Source organism: Staurois parvus, unplaced genomic scaffold, assembly GCF_062004578.1.
Source record: "Staurois parvus isolate SC_StPar_1 unplaced genomic scaffold, SC_StPar_1.0 ptg000468l, whole genome shotgun sequence".
NCBI lineage: Eukaryota > Metazoa > Chordata > Amphibia > Anura > Ranidae > Staurois > Staurois parvus.
The window spans coordinates 5742989-5761222 of NW_028318264.1; the positions used below are offsets into that span (position 1 = coordinate 5742989).

General features: G+C 41.9%; 1 protein-coding gene across 2 annotated transcripts in view; it reads left to right on the plus strand.

The window, feature by feature from the left end:
• The window catches only part of EPB41L4B (erythrocyte membrane protein band 4.1 like 4B), a 566800-nt gene that overhangs the window by 405555 nt on the left and 143011 nt on the right, over positions 1–18234 (plus strand). For both annotated transcript variants that reach the window (XM_089689066.1, XM_089689067.1), the window contains one exon: positions 23–151. In XM_089689066.1, coding sequence (XP_089545192.1) covers positions 23–151 — 129 coding nt within the window. The remainder of the gene's footprint in view (positions 1–22; positions 152–18234) is intronic.

The window sequence follows — 18234 nt, forward strand, 5'->3', positions numbered from 1 at the left end:
TATTTCTTAAAAAAAAATACAGAGTGAAGACAAGAAACCATATGAAAAGCCACTGCACTCTCCAATATCTCCTCCTTCACCTTTACCTGAACACATAAAATGCAACATACTCAAAGCACAGATTGACACTGCTTACAGAGTGGGGTCTCAGGTATGTATGTTCTATCTTATAAGTAAAACTGAACTCCAACCTTACCTTCATTCCTGCACAGTTGTACTGTGAGGTTTACAGGAGGCGATGTACTTAACTCTGCCACCTGCCTTGATCTTTGTGCATTTAACAGAGATATCACTTGGTCTAAAATGACGTATGTAATAAGAATTGAAAGGTTTTATTTCAAAATGTTATTAACATGTTCATGAAGTTGAAAGGGGTTGAAACCAGTAACTCAGCTACTGGTTAAAAAAAAACAAACATTTATACTCACCTAGGTGGATGGAGCATTGATCCAATGCTGCATCTGTCCTCTAAAGCTGAAAACTGAGCGATCAAATGCTGCTGATTGCTCAGTTCTCCCCCTTTCTCCCTGTTGCACTCACCGGAGCACCGGGCTGGGGGGCAAGGGGGCTGGAGTGGCTGGTTCAGGCTCTTGGTGCCATGCAGGCATCTGGGTGGATCCCAACCATATGGTCATGATCTCTTCTGAGCCTGGACTGATATTTCGGACTGATTTTGTGACAGCTTTAGCCCGCTGTCAGCTGAAAATGGGTCACAGGAGTGCAAAATGAACTGAAGTTCTGTGATCCCCAGGAGAAGTATAGCCAGAATAGCTTTGGCTATACTTCTCTATTAACTGATGTGCTCAGGGCAAAACTGATCAGCCAAAAATTCAAGAACTGTGGTCTAGACAGAAAAGCTTTCTAACATTTTCATAGCAGAGGTGTTTAGATTGCAAAAGTAACCAAATGATAGCTTTTAACCTCACGTGTGAAAGTGCCATGTTTTGAACCTTCGTTTAGGTATGCATATTATTACATAGTTACATTGATCCAACTTGTACCAATGTAAGTATGCATGTGTAATACCTGCAAAATTCCCATGGAAGCTGGAAATCACTGTAGTAAGCATCTCTACTGCAGTGCTCTCCGCTAGATTCTCTGCTTGGAAGAGATGGAGATGCCCGATGGTCTCGATCTCCACCTCATCCGATCAGAGAATGCTTTGCATTCATTAGGAAAATGTGAAGTATTCTCTGAAAGATACTTGTGTCAAGTTAGCAACCTCTTGTGTTCAACCTCTTGTAGCAGGGCAGCCACTAACTATCCTGATCCTCCTTTGCAGAATGACTGCCCTGCTGCTTAGTGAACACCAGAGGTCATTAGTTTGGTACAGGACCTGAGAAGCTAGTGGTGATCGCTGTAGTAAGAGCACCTGCTACAGTGATTATGCATGTGTCAAACCTGGATGATATCCATGGAAACTGGTACTTACATTGGTCCAAGATCTAAAAATATACATACCTTTACTGCAGCTTTAGGATCTTGCCTCTCAGGACACCAGGGGGGTGCAGGCACACTTGAAGGAAGTATCCTATGATACTTCATCCATGTGAACACTGGTTCCTTAAAACATATAAAATAATCTCGGGGCATACAAGAGTTTTAATGACAGTGCATTGGCAGCCTATCCAGCAAACTCTCCATACCACAGGCTGCACTGGGTCGTCTTCCAGTATTTGGAGGAAATGCTTTTTAAAGTACAAGAAATCTGGAACAGTGGAGACCAGTTTAGGCTTAAATTTGACTTGTGTACAAATTTGGTATTTTTTGGTTCAAATAGACCGAGAAAGGGTGCAAAGCACTATGTGCGGGTTTTTAGTCTTACAAATCTGACAAATGGGTTTACCATTTATATGTGTCAAGTTCTATGGGGGTGTGTTTTCATATTGGATACACTGCTGCAGAATGTAAGTTACCAGCCTGAAAGCATCTATTCCGGCTGGTGAGAGAATGTGGAGACAAGTATTGTTGTTTTCAGTTGTACAAATCCGAACAAACCATTCTAATATCTATAAAAATCCTGCAGTTTGGGTACACTTACCTGCAGCTAATCCTTCCCCAGGTCTGAACCTGTACCTGTGCATGTGCTTTATAGAAATATTTATTTCACACATCTGCGCTTATTTTGCAGGATGTTCCTTTCCACGTGCCTATCTCCTTGTAAAAGGGATAGAAAATAATTTTTAAAACATCCCAATGTGTCTGAAATGCAATTTGAATATGAGCACACATCTGCTTTAATACACGGCTACACCTGTTTTTTCTAAACCTCCATCAGGTGACCTTTTTACATTGAAATGATTTTCAGCAAACTATTACATAGGTTGTAATCATCCTGGGTTCTGAAGAAATGTAGGTTTGTAAAACTAGATCATTTCTCACATTGATTTCTGAATAGAAGAATCCTCTTTCACCATCACTGCCTAAACAATCTCAGCATAGCAAGAATATAGGCATTATATGCATTCCTCTGTATGTGAAGTCTTAGAAATCCCTTTAACAAAAATAAAAATCCTGTTGCAGGAGATGTCTAAATTTTCTGATGTAGCTTAGTGCATACTTCTGGCAAAAGCATCAAGCTAGTAATTGGATTTGTGGTGCCAACTTTGCTATACTGCAAGGAAATGACATTAGACAGAGGAGATCATGATGGCTTTAGATTGAAACAGGTAAACTTTACTAATACTGCTACACATTTGTTCATTCATAAATGGACTAGGCATTGTGTACATTTTAAAATAAAAAATGTAGTTTGTTTTATGTAATTATTCCTTGCAGGATGGAAGCAGAGGAGAATGATGATAGAGAGAAGAAAAACACACATGGATCAAGGTAGAGGAAAAATGATCACAGAGGAGAATGATTATAGAGGGAAGGGAAGCATATCTGGATCAAAAGCAGAGAATTTTGTTTGCAGAGGAATGGAAAGTGAGAATGGAAGGAAGCTGAGTTGATGGATCATAGAGCATAGAATAGCACACAGTGATCAAAGTAGATGAAAAATGAATATAGAAAAGGAGAAGGATCACAGAAAGAAGGACAGTGAGCATGGGTGGAAGTGAAGAAGATATAAGAATGATAATAGAAGGAGGGAAAGTAGGTAGGAATCAAAGTGGGGTGAATGTAGAGGTTAGGTGAGTGAGCATAAGTGGCAGTGAAGGAGAATAATTACAGAGGAAAGTACAAATGGAAGAGAATGATCAGCGAGTGATAGGAGAGTATTTATTAGTGGAAGTCAAGTAGAATGATTAGGGAATGGGAGCAAACATGAAATGAAATAAAGGATCAGAGGGAAGAGAGTGAGTTTAGATGTAAGTAGAGGAGAATGATTACAGAGGGAAGGAAAGCACAAATGGATCAAAGTAGTTGACAATAATCACAGAGGGAAGGAAAACATACATTGATAGAGGAGAATGATCAGAGAGGAGAGTGGGAACAAGTGAAAGTAGAGGAGAATGAACTGGAAGGGGAGCTGGTGGAAACAGAAACAAAGGGGAATAACCAAAATAAATGGTGAGATGGGAAAAAGAATGATCACAATGAGAGTTACCATGAATGTAGATAGACATGAACACCCAGAGAAGAAAGCAGACAAGGAAAGTGATGAAAGAGTTGAGTAGGCATAGAAGGAAAGCAGGGGAATGACAAAAAAGGAGAGTTAGCATTGATGAATGTGAACGAAGATGGTCAATGAGAGGAGTAGATGAGAATGAACACAGAAAGAGGGAATCTGGTGTGAATAGAAGTGTAGAAAAACAGTGGAATGTAGAAGAGAAGAGTACACGTCAGGGAGCATGTAAGCACTTTTAGTTTCCAATGGTTTTTATTGAATAATTAAAAAAAAAACCAAGTAGTATTAATGAACAATGTTCCATCATGTATACAGATATAAAACACCTATAATGGCAAATTCTGCCACAACAATTGGCAGTTAAGGCAAGACATAAATTACAGCCAGTTCAAGGTTAAGTGTATCTCACCTAACCAACATAGAAAGTACAATGCAGAATAGAAAAAAGAAGAATAAAGAGGACAAAGGAAAGAGTAGAAAGGAAAATCAAGAGGAGGGTCATTAAGGCACAGAAAGGTATTGAATCCACGGGTTCCATGTGTTATCGAATTTTTTTCGAATTATTGTGTAGGATAGAGGTAAGTTTGTCATTAACCATAATCCATTTAAGTTTCTTTTTAACATAATCAAGTGGAATGACCGATTGCCTCCAATGTCTAGCTATAGTAATTCTCGCTGCCAGAAATATAGGTGATCAATTTATGGGATTTCTTGGGAACATTATCGGGAAATTTGTGAAAGAGCGCCGTCTCCGGGGATCTGCGAATATTTATTCCCATCACCAAATTTACTAAATTGAACATGCTAATCCAAAATCTAGTTACATTGCCACCAGATGTGATGCATAGACTACGCCTGGCCACAATTCCGGAAACACACCGCAGAAGCAGACGGAAGCATCCTTGAAATCTGGGTAGGAACCAAATACTATCTCAACAAAGTTATATAATTTGCTTCAATTAAGGTAGTATTGATAGAAATTTTGGACTGTGCCAAGGCGATGTCTTGCCAATCCGATAATTCATAATTAACAGCTAAATCTCTTTCCCAGTGTTCCATATAATGGAGTTTACAATTTGGATCAGTGAGGAAAGCATATATTGTAGAGACATGGCCTCTTGGGGAATCCCTGTTTTGGCAGGAGAGTTCAAAGGCGGTGAGCAAAGGTGACTCATCCAATAAAGCAAGCTTCGAGCAGAGAAATGAGACAATCTGGTTATATCTGAAGATTTCAGTGGTAGGCATATGCAGCTTGTCCTTAAAATATTGCAGAGAATGTATACAAGCATCATTAAGATAGTCTCCTATCCGCAGCAAGCCTTTATTGATCCACCATTGAAAAGGGGCGGTCTTAATCCAGGCACAAATACAGGGTTGCAAAAAACAGGAGCAATAGGTGTATGTGGGGATGACAATGACTTGCAATGGCGTACCCCATCCCAAACCACCAAAGAAAACGACAGAGTGGGGCACAACATGGGGGGGCACAATTGATTAGGAAGCCAAAGTAATGCCCCAACAGCTAGAGGGTAACAGGAAAGAGCTTCAATAGAAACCCAAGGGGGAGTATGTCCCCCAGCCGTGGTGTAAGCCAGCTGGGTGATCTGTGCAGCTTGGAAGTACGCTTGGAGATTAGGAAGGCAAATACCACCACATAGTCTGGAAGCATATAATGTCTTCTGGTTCATCCGAGGCCATCTATTATTCCAGACAAATGGAGAACCTCAGCTTGTAGAAGCTGTAAGTCTCATCTCGGGATCGCTATCGATGAAGTCCAGAAGTAGTAATCGGGGCAAAAACGTCATTTTGATCGAGTTGACTCTACCAAACCAGGACAAGGAATAGTCAACCCAACGACGGAGATCATTCTTGAGTGTTTTAAAGAGGGAAAGGTAATTATCCTGATAAAGCATCTCGATGGAGGCAGTGAGGTGTATTCCTAAGTAGGGTAATGATTTACTCACCCACTGAAAATTGTAGGAAGTTCTAAGCTGTTGTTCTTCAGATATGAGTAAGGAAACATTAAGGGCTGTCGTTTTTTGGCAATTAACCTCCCTAGCGGTCTGATTATGTCCATATTTCTGTGCTCAAAGTGGTACCTTTTTTTGCATGGAAATATGTCGTTTTTTTATTGTAGGCCTGTAATTTTTAGGAATAACTCACTGAAATCTGTCCGAACAAGAGTCTAGTAAACATCCCGGGGATGTTAAAATTGGAAACAAGAAATCATAAATTATAATTTAATAATCATAAAAAATATTAATAATATAATAATAAATTTAATTCAATAATATAATCAAACCAAAAACACTGAAATTTGAAATATAGCGCCAAGTTCACACATGACTGAGCAAAGCCGCAAAATCGTTTTCAGTGTCTGATGACGAATTTCCCCACGAATCGTTATCACTCAATTCTGCAAGTAGTTCTAATTTACTATCGCTGTACTCTAGCTGTTCTAAAACCGATTTTGACCTAAAGGGACGCTTTTTGGACGCCATGGACGTTTCTCAGTTTCCAGGCAGAAAGAACAGTCAAAATGCAAGCAGGGCACAGGACAAAGCACACGGGACAAAATGTTTGTGAAATGGTTTGATACAGTAATGTTTTACTATGTTATTTTAGTGAATTTAGTGAATGTCACTTTTGTCACTTTCAAATTTCCCGCCGGTTCCGGCCCCTGTACGTCCTGACGTTGCAGGGGACGGAACCCAGAAGACAGATGCTGGCAACCGCCAGAGGACATTGCTGGGGACACTGCAGGAGGGACATCGCGGGAGCGCAGGACAAGGAAAGACAAGAACAGATCCCGGAGCAGCACCGCATGGTAAGCCCGAGTGTAGCTCGGGGTTTCCGCTTGTGGTACTGAAACTTTACCCCGAGCTACACTCGGGAATACCACCAGGGGGGTTAAGGGAAAGCCCGGAAAGAGCAGAAAATTGGCGTAATAATGACAGTAAATTATGGATAGTTATCAGAGGGGAAGTAATATATATAAGAACATTATTGCCAAATAGGGCACATTTATGTTCCTGTTGTCCGCAACGGATGCTGTGGATTTGGAGATGAGACCGAATTGCCATAGCCAAGGGTTCAATTGCAAGCGCAAAAAGCAGGACAGCCCTGTCTAGTACCTCTTCGGATTGGGAACACGGAGGATTTGTAGCCTTTAATGGAGACCTGGGCCAAGGGATTCTAATATAACGAGGGCAATAAAGCCAGAAATATCAGGCCAAATCCAAAGGCCTGCAGGGTAGTAAATAAATATTCCCACGTCAAATTATCGAAGGCCTTATGAAAGTCCAGAGAAAGGAGTAAGAGTGTCCCAGAAAGAGGAGTATCCCAATTGGAATGGGCAGCTGATATCAGGGTAACAGATCTACAAATTTGGTCCAACGTTTGATGACCCGATATGAATCCCGACTGGTCTTTATGAATATATTGTGCCAGAAAGGAGTTAAGGCGTACGGCCAGAAGTAAATTAAAGTATAGTGTCATATGAAGAAGTAAATGATCATAAAAGGTTTTGTAGTATTTGTTGGGATGGCCGTCGGGGCCCAGGGATTTATGTGACTGTAGTAATGTAATAACTTTTTGTAGCTCCTCAGAAGTAATAGGTTGTTCCATAAGCTCTTTATGGGCTTCAATAAGGGAAGGAATAGGCAAGGATTCCAGGAAGGATCGAATGGAAGAGGGTTCTGCTGGCCGCCGTGAAAGAAGTATAAAAATCTTGAAATTCCTGGTTGATAGTACCCCCCATTAGCCAGAGCTCAGGCAGTGCTGAGTGAGTACAATTGGGAGTAAGCTTATGCGTGAGAAGAGAACGTGGTCTTTTCCGCCATGTAAAAAAATCTATGGTTCATCCAGCGTAGTTGTTTTTCTGCCTTTGTGGTGAGGCAGAGGTTAAGCCGGGTGTGTTGCACCTTAGATAAAAGATCTGAGGTCAGGGCAGTTTTATGTTGGGCAGCTAACGATTCATATTCTCTAGATTTGACAGAAATCAACTCTTTGCGGTTTTTAATTCTGGGGGAAATTGGATAAAGAAACCTCCAACAGAGGCTTTATGGGCTTCCCAATTAATACAGTGATTCGTATCCTTGGCTTTGTTAATTACAAAATAGGACTTTAGATGTTCATCCACTTCCATGCAACAGGCCTCGTTGCTTAGTAAGGACTCGTTTAGTCGCCAATGTGGTTAAATCACAGGGTCGTGGTCTGACCAAGGTGTCGATATATTATTAGATGAGTGTAGCTTAGCCATGATGTCCAAGGGGAGGAAAACATGGTCTATACAAGAATAATACATACCATTGCCCCACCTAGCACGGTTATCAAGATCATCTATTTTATTGTAAGCCTCATCTAAGCGATCTTGTAAGTTGGCAGTCATGCTAGAATTTTGAGTAACTTTGTGAACTGTATCATCAACTTTAGATTCAATCTTCTCAAGGTGATCTCCCAATTCCCGAAAATCCTGTTTCAGGTCAGAAGTCAACTTAGTGCTAGCATTATCTAATTCCCGCTGCAATAAATCAGCAAAACGTACAATAAGTATGGAATCCCAGGAATAATGTGAGGGTGCAGGAGGAAAGGCAGGAGAATCCACTGGACCATCGTGTGTGGATTCCTGGCTGCCCGATTGACTAATAAAAATATCCGCCATTTCCCTGACCAGTAGGGAGGAAGTTTGGGAATCGTGGCCTGGATAGAAGCTTGCGGCCTGTGAGGGAGACCTGGGAGGACTAGAGGAGGATCTAGAAGGTGCAGAGAGATCACTCACATGAGCCATGGCTGTGGAGGAGCTCAAGGTGATCTCCCAATTCCCGAAAATCCTGTTTCAGGTCAGAAGTCAACTTAGTGCTAGCATTATCTAATTCCCGCTGCAATAAATCAGCAAAACGTACAATAAGTATGGAATCCCTGGAATAATGTGAGGGTGCAGGAGGAAAGGCAGGAGAATCCACTGGACCATCGTGTGTGGATTCCTGGCTGCCCGATTGACTAATAAAAATATCCGCCATTTCCCTGACCAGTAGGGAGGAAGTTTGGGAATCGTGGCCTGGATAGAAGCTTGCGGCCTGTGAGGGAGACCTGGGAGGACTAGAGGAGGATCTAGAAGGTGCAGAGAGATCACTCACATGAGCCATGGCTGTGGAGGAGCTGTCATCCCAATGTCCAGGGCCAGATGGAGGAGGTGCAGTCCCCTGTGAGTGCCACTGTGATCCCTCAGCAGCTGAGGAAGCCTTGGAGCTGGTGCCGGGCGCCATCTTTCTTCCCCTGCCCGCCCCTTTAACTGCAGCATTGGATACACCCGCGGACTTTCCGGCAGGTCGGGTGGGCATGGAGAGAGCCCTCACCATCTCAGCAAGGGGCTTGGATGTGTGCCTTGAGTGCAGGTGAGCTGGGGCTGCTTATTTTTGCCCCTGAAGTGCCCGGATTATGTGGAGTGGTCAGTAGGACATCCGCTCTGGCCGCCCATGCATGCGCACTCTCCAAGCAAGCACTTTTAAAACTCATAGCTCCTGCCATATATCCATGCGCTAAGCCTGATTTTTATGTTGGTTTTATTCACAATGGGTATGTCAGATCCATCAGCACCATGTTCAAATATAAACATGTAAAAATAGAAACAATGGCGTGAAGGACTTTAAAGGTGCTTATATACCCTCAGGATGAAAACAACTTTGACACACTATATGTATAAAAATATGAGTTTTTATTACATATAATAAAATGGAACATACACACCCTCCCATAAAATCAGGTAAGAGAAAGCCCTTCAGTACAGTGAATCCCATATCACACTTTCCCTATGTTAACAATACCAGACCATGACCTAATGGTCAGCAGTGTAACAAGCATAAATCGGTGATGGTGATATGATGGTAATTTCCAATGCGATTCCCTGAGTTGGCCTCTTCAGGGGTTCATAGAAAGGGAATACTGTGGATATAGAAGGGATCATAATACAGCATATTCATTTATTTCAAATAAAAAACTGGATAACATAAGTTAACTCTATTCTGACACAAATCTATATAATTATAATAATGTAAATTGCTGCATTTTGCCGAGACCAAAAAACTCGACCACCGAGAGAAAGAGGCGGATACAATAGGACAGGATATTGCCAGGATCCCCCAGGCCAAGGCACACACAGGGGCACGCACACCACAATGCCCGGGGCTATTTCATAGCTATCATCCTAGGGATTAAACACAAAAAGTATTTCTATCCCCAATATATTCTAATAAATATGACCATTGTCTGGCCTTCTTAGATTACTTAAGCGGAACGTTCATAACAGAATTGTTGTATACCTCCAAGTTATAGAGACAATTGGCCCACAAAGAATTGGCAAAATAGTATATAACTTGATGGATGTTAGATAGATGTTCCAAAACAAACAAACAAAAATATACACATCTGAGCATTTGTCCAGAAGGTGTTAAAATATATTAAATATGTGAAGGATGTCCCCTTGGGTACTCTAAATGGTGGCATTAGAGAGATTACGCAAAAATGAACGTATTATCATTAAACCCTCCGACAAAGGGGGTAATGTGATAATGGACTGCCCGGGGTATATCAAGATGTGTTATGATATCTTAAACAATAACTGGTATAAACGAATACCGTAAGCCAGAGTCAGGAAATTTCATGCTGAATTCAGGGACATTATTAGGAGATCCCTGAATAAGGGTATCATAGATAAGTACACCTTTGAATTTCTAGACGTCAAGCACCCAGTCACACCTACTTTATATTCCCTACCTAAGGTACACAAGAACCTAAAAAGTCCTCCTGGACGCCCCATAGTGTCAGGGATTGGGTATATCTCAGAAAATGCGAGTAAACTTATTGACGACTACCTGACACCTTTCGTAGTCTCTCTACCCTCATAAGTACAAGACACAAGATCTTTTAAGAATTATTGAGGGGACGGCTATACCAGAAAATTATTGGTTGGTCACGATTGATGTAGTGGCATTGTGTAGCTCCATCCCCCACTCAAGTGGGGTGGCTATTATTGCTGTCTTCTTGAGAGAAAAAGATCAATCAATGTGGGCATATAATCACTTTGTCCTGGATTTACTACAATACATCTTTTCTCAGAATGTGTTTGTATCCGACAGCTCCCCCTACCTCCAGGTGCAGGGGGTGGCGATGGAGACTCGCTGTGCCCCGTCGTAAGCCTACCTATACCTGGTAGGGGGGTGGGAACGGTCTTTGTTTTTTGGGGATCAAGCGTTGATGGGTCTGTGCCACACGAGCGCCCCCCCCCTCCTGAACCATACCAGACCACATGCTGTCAACACAGGGGGGTGCTTTGGGGCAGAGAGGCTAAAAATCTTAAAGAATGTCCCCCGAAGTAGATCCAACACCAATCACGAAGCTCACCGCCGGCAACCCGAAAAAAGAAAAAAAAAAGGTTCCGTTCCCAACGATGGCTGACCAGCTCTCTGCTGTGAGCCTGGTTGACAGTTCTTAAATATGTAAGGGGCGGGACCATCTCGGGGACATCATCCGAGTGACCCCGCCCCATGTGACATCAATGATGTCACCTGGGGTGGGGTCACATGCGTGATGTCCCCAGGTGGCCCCACCCCTTACATATTTAAGAATTGTCAGCCAGGCCCACAGCAGAGGGCTGGGCAGCCATCGTTGGGAACGGAACCTTTTTTTTTTTTTCTTTTTTCGGGTCGCCAGCGGCAGGCTTCGTGATTGACGTTGGATCTACTTCGGGGACATTCTTTTAGATTTTTCTTTTATTAAAGGACTTGTCAAGACCGTGTCCTGTCTTTTTTTACACTACACTTTGGGTTTTTTTGTGAATGAGTAGCGGCACCATGTACCCCATTCACGTAGGGGGGACGGGATCTGGGGGTCCCCTTGTTAAAGGGGGCTTCCAGATTCCAATAAGCCCCCCACCCGCAGACCCCCACAACCACCGGCCAGGGTTGTGGGGAAGAGGCCCTTGTCCCCATCAACATGGGGACAAGGTGCTTTGGGGGGGAGCCCCCCTGCCTCAAATCACCCCCCCATGTTGAGTGCATGTGGCCTGGTATGGTTCAGGAGGGGGGGGGGGCGTGGAAGATCCCCTCTAAATCCATACCAGACCTGAAGGGCTTGGTGTGGATGGGAGGGGGGACCCCACGCCTTTTTTATTTATTATTATTTATTTATGGTGCCGGTTTTTAAATGTAATTCTAGTTTTTGTTTTCTTCACTATAGCTCAGAAATTCAGCTGTCACTTCCCCCAGCTAAAAGAGAAAGTTTTATTTGAGTTTATATCCCTAAAGGAAACAATGTTTACTTTTAGTTTATTAACCTCCCTGGTGGTATTCCCAAGTGTAGCTCGGGGTAAAGTTTCAGTACCACAAGCGGTAACCCCGAGCTACACTCGGGCTTACCATGTGGCGCTGCTCCGCAACCCCTCTATCATTTACCTTGTCCTGCGATCCCACGATGTGCCTCCTGCAGTGTCCCCGGCAATGTAATCCGGCGGGTGCCGGCATCTGTCATCCGGGTTCCGTTCCCTGCGACGTCAGGACGTACGGGGGACGGAGCGGCAAGAAATTGGAAAATGACAAAAAGTGACATTCATTATAATCGCATAGTAAAACATTCCTGTATCAAACCATTTCACGTACATTTTGTCCCGAGTGCTTTGTCCTGTGCCCTGCCTGCATTTTTACTGTTCTTTCTGCCTGGAAACTGAGAAACGTCCATGGCGTCCAAAAAGCGTCCTTTAGGTCAAAAGCGGTTTTAGACCAGCTAGAGAACAGCGATAGTAAATTAGAACCATTTGCAGAATTGAGTGATAATGATTCGTGGGAAATTCGTCATCAGACACTGAAAACGATTTTGCGACTTTGCTCAGTGATGTGCGAACTTGGCGCTATATTTCAAATTTCAGTGTTTTTGGTTAGATTATATTATGGAATTAAATTTATTATATTATTATTTTTTATGATTTATTAAATTATAATTTATGATTTCGCGTTTCAAGTTTTATCATACCCGGGATGTTTCCTAGACTCTTGTTCGGACAGATTTCAGTGAGTTATTCCTAAAAAGTACAGGCCTACAATAAAAAAAAAACAAAACATATTTCCATGCAAAAAAAGGTACCGCTTTGAGCATAGAAATATGGACATAATCAGACCGCTAGGGAGGTTAAAAGATACAACGTTTTCTGTAACTTCGGGGAAAGTGATCGATAAGCTTGTGAACTATAGTGAAGAAAAAAAAAGGCTGGTATTTGCATTTAAAAATCAGCGCCGACATACACTTTGTATTGCGAAAAAACGATTAACAATTGTGTAAACCGAGGCATTATTTTCAATGGATTTTCATTTGTAAACCGAAAATTACATTAACCGAGGCGTTGGTAAACCGAGGTACGCCTGTATTAGTATTGCAGTCCTTTGTATTGGGATACATAGAACCAACATACATCTGAATTGGCAGCATAGCACAACATTTGTGTCACATTTGAGATATCTGGCTAGTTACACTGATCTTGCCCAGGGAGTTAGGGTTGATTCACACCACAGAAATACAGGCTGGATTAGTATCACAGCTAAGTGGATTAGTGGTTAGCACTGCTGCCTCACAACGCTAGGGTTGTCGGTTTAAATCCCAACCACGGCAATGAAGTTACATGATCTCCCTGGGCGGCTACCCTAACATATATGTGCTGGTGGCAGCATCTTTGCTTTCTTTCTAAATGATCCCTAGAATGTGAATTAGAATGAGGCCTTGTCTGTTCAAACACCTTTAAAGCTGCACCTTCTGTGAATGTCAAACGATGGGATGAGATAAGGGCCTGGATTAATGATTGATTTGATAATGCTGGTTTGCACTCCGCCCCCTTTTGGGAAGGGTTTGTCAATCCAAGAGCTGAGAGAGAGAAGAGCGAGTGAGAGAGAAAATTATTTAAAAAAAAATAAAGTAATGGCATGGACCCTTATCCTAGCATGCAGGTACCGCATGTCTTCAAAGATTTATTTCCTTTGTTGAATTGCCTGCTTGGTTCACACTCGATGCGAGTGTACTTTTTGTTGGCAATTTCACTGTGTTTTCTGTAGATTTAGCAATGAGTTATTGCGTTTTCAATTGTGTTTTGCATTGCGATTTCTATTGTAGTCTATATGTGAAATCGCTACAAAATGCAGAAAAAGTTAGACAAGAATTACTTTTGAAATTGTGCTGCAGCAAATCGCGTATGTTAAGATACTCACATCCACATTCATTAGATCCAATATCAGGTAAAATTTCAATTCCCAAATCGAACCTGAAATTGCACACCCTGGATGCGACTTGGCACATGATTTACATGCACTGCGACTTGCAAATTGCATGCCTAATTGCACCCGATGTGACTAGGGGCTAACACCACAGTCACATCTAATCTGATGTGGAAATTGGGCAACTTACAGTGATGTCTCACGATTTCAAAATCAGATTGGATGTGAATGGAGCCTCTAGTGGACAATAGGGTGCGACTTAGCCTACGATTTTCAAGTTGCCTGGCATGCAAATCGCATGCCAGATTGCACCAGATGTGACTGGGGGCCACCCCGGTCAAATCAAAGCAGATTTTGAAGTGGTGCGACTTACACTATGGTCACATCATGTGACTTACAGTGAAGTCACATGATTTCAAAGTCGGGGGACATGCTGATTTAAAGTGCGATTTGCAAGAAATCTGATGCAGATCTCTGCAAATCTCATGAAAAGTAGTGTATTCATTACTTTGTTGCGGCTCCAACCAAGTTTGAACCACACCAATATGAACGCCCTAAAAGCGGTCACATTGAGTGCGACTTGGCATGTGATTTGCCTGACATGCGACTTGCAAATCGTATGCCAAGTTGCACCCTATTGTCTGCTATTAGAGCGGTTACATGGGTGCGTTTCTGACACTGATTTCTAAAGTAGTACATGTACTACTTTTGTGACGATTTTCATAGATATCTGTGTCAGATGTCTTGCAAATCGCAAGGAAATTGGCATCTTCACTGTAAGTCGCACGATTTCTAAATCGGCTTTGATGTGACCGCGGTGTAAGGCCTTTTTATGTTTGATTTCCTGAGTGTTTTTCCGATTTATGGGAAATGCCACATACTAGCAAAAGTGAATTGACATTTTCAGTATTGCATGCAAGATGTGGTCATGTGACTGCCTTAACTCATGCGATAATCTGGAGTGAATGGTGCCCATAGTGCCAATAAATATTGCCAATAGGGTTCCCTTTCACATCCCTGTTCAATGTTCTGTTGTATGCTGCACAGGTACACTTCACTGTGGCTTTCTTTCTGACTCTGATTTGTGGGGCCTGTATACCAAGGGTTAACGCAGGTGGGAAGAGAATTAATCAGGTGCAAACGATGGGATGAGATAAGGGCCTTTCTCTGACCAAATGAATGACAGTGGTGGGTGTGGTCTATGTTATATAAAGAGTTGCAGTAGTGGGTGATGTTTTCCTTCTAATAGGCAAGGTTATTTTCAGCAAGTCCTTGTCTGTGGTGGTTTGGGGAGGAAGAGATATTGTGGTGAATTGCCCCAGGCCACACTCAAGCTGTGGTTTTGAAGTGGGCTGTAAATGTTTTGCATTGTTTTCCTTCTAAGGTGTGTTTGTGTGTTATTGTACAATGATTGTGTGTTTATTATCTTTGCATTGTAATCCTAACATGTCAATTGCTCTGCTCTTCCAAATCTGCACTTGGCTATAGTTTTCTTGCTTATTTAGACTGAAATGCAGTTTTCGTACAAACCTGATGAGAAATGTATGTGTGGGGGAGGTGGGAGGTGTTTTATTTTGGCACGTATGTATTTTTATATTGATATTTTGATCTGCAGCCTGTTTTGTGGATAGATAAGCCTACTAAGTGATTCATATTAACTGTTTGTTTCCTGCTGTAACCTATGAAAGCACAGTTCATTAGCAGTATAATCTTTTAGATTGTAAGCTCTTATGAGCAGGACCATTCTATTTTAGCAACATCAATCCTGCTTTTTTTTTCCCCACCAAGAAATTGACTACCTACTTGTTGCTGCTGTCCAACAAATTTGGAATATGTATTTGATCAATAAACATTTGGACCATGTTTATTTTTTGGGGGGTTATTTCATGTTCAAGTTCAATATACTAGCACCCCTAACACTTATATTTTGCAAGCTATATAATATGCCCAAATCTAGCTTTCTAGAGTGCACATATGCAAGTATGTCCAAACTAACAAACCAAAAGCCCCCTATTGTACCACAAGACCATGTTATGTACCAATGAATAGGTTGTGTTCAATGTGCAGCTAGCTATTCTTATTCTACAATCCTCTTAACAGTAATAAATTAGGCCCCCAAGTTATGTTGACTACGGGCCTTTACCGGCAAACATATATTCACCAATACCAAATACACAATAGACCTGCAAACATATATTGACCAATGCCAAATACACAGTAGAGCTGCAAACATATATTCACCAATGTCATATACACAGTAGAGCTGCAAACATATATTTGCGAATGTCATATACACAATAGAATTGCAAACATATATTTGCGAATGTCATATACACAATGGAGCTGCATGGAAAATTGCTATGGTGCACAAATAAAATCCAAGACGGCTGTTGGAGGAGGCGCTAGAGTAGCTGTCATACCGGAAATACGTCATCACGTTTGCGGAAGGACGTTTGCACACACCCAGAAGTGGTAGAGGGGAGTGTTAGTGGATGGGAGTGTAGTTAGGAGAGTTTAGTGGTAATTTGCAAGTCTATTTTTTGGCTTTGTGAATTGTTCTTTTGTGGAATTCCAGACCACATCTGGACATGGTGAGATCGCTGTTCTCCACCATGGAGCTGATCCTCATTTGCAGGGGAAACATTACTAATAATTGTTGAAAACATGTCCAATTTCTAGATACATTGAGGTACATAGCATAGGTTCAAGTTATTCCATAGAAGAAGTTATTGTTCTTCCTAACTATACAGCTGCACAGACACAAGCATACACCCAGGGCCACTGTTAGATATCACGGGGCCCCGTACAGCATACCTGACAGCCCCCCACCGCCAGAGAAAATATCCAAATTATATCTATGGTAAAAATACACTAAACACATTATTAATGGACATAATCCCAACCAAATTCCTGTGAAATCTAAATGATAAAACTGTACTGAGTTCATAAATAAAGCTGTGTGTGTAATTGAGGTCTTGGGGCTCATTCACATGGGTGCTGTGGCTTGTAGAGTATGAGTCAGTGGTTTGTTTTTGTGGCTGTTGCCGTTTGCAGGCAACCTATGTTACACTATGGAAATGCTGCAGGTCATAATTTGACAAGCATATGGGTGCAGGTGTACAGCCCTGAACACAGACAGTGAGCATTCAGGGCCACTTTCCCTCGCCTTCACACCTGTCAGTTTAAAACCTGTGTTCATACAGCTGCTGTGTCCCCATAGTGTAACAGGTGGTTCCAGCCACATGAACAACCCACTCATTCATGCTGTACAGGCCAGAGGACCTGTGCGAATGGGGCATTTTTTACTTTTTTTTCCCTCAGCTCATTAATTTCAATGGGCTGCCTAATGTGTGGGAACATGCAAAAATACTGCAGGCATGTTATTGTAAAAGTGTGTTGCACCTAACCGCACAGTAGTGTGGTGCCATGCGTTTTGGTGGCTGTGAATGCATCTGTGTTTACTAGACGTGTGGAGGTGCAATTAAGTTTTCATCATAATACTTGTGCACATCTGCTGAGGGCATTGCATTTCTTTGCTGTGCAGGAAAAAACATGCTCTTGCATGCGTTTCTGCACCACAAATGGTGGGAACAAGTCCTAAGGGCCAGTTCACACTATAGAAACAGTCTAGATGTGTTCCAGATGCATTTTTGCATGCACTTTTTTGATGCATGTTTAGCATGATTCAGTGCATTTTGGATGCGTTTGATGTGTTCCAGTGCATTTTGGATGTGTTTGTGCTGTGTTCCAGTGCATTTTTTTATGCATTCCAGTTAATTCTTTCCCCTCTTTTTTTCTTCTGAATACAAATGCATTCCACACTTTTCAGATTTTTTTTGTAAAAAATTTTGAAAATCATTTATCATTTTCCTTCCACTTCACAATTATGTGCCACTTTGTGTTGGTCTATCACATGAAATCCCAATAAAATACATTTACTGTGGACCATTTCAAGGGGTATAAATACTTTTTCAAGGCACTGTAACCCATGTTTGATTTTGTACTACACATTCTAGTGCCTCCACTTGGCCAAACAATATCCTGGGGAGATTTAGCGCAGAAAAAGTTGGCAGGTACAGCACTCTGAGCAGCATCGGTACACTTGCTTTTCCAGAACATATACAACACTCACCATGATAGACTTGGCTTTCTGCTCTGACTCATTCCTCCTAATGTCACTAATAGTTATTACTCAACAGGGGGCATGTACAGTGGGGCAAAAAAGTATTTAGTCAGCCACCAATTGTGCAAGTTCTCCCACTTAAAAAGATGAGAGAGGCCTGTAATTGGCATCATAGGTAGACCTCAACTATGAGAGACAAAATGAGAAAACAAATCCAGACAATCACATTGGCTGATTTGGAAAGAATTTATTTGCAAATTATGTTGGAAAATAAGTATTTGGTCAAT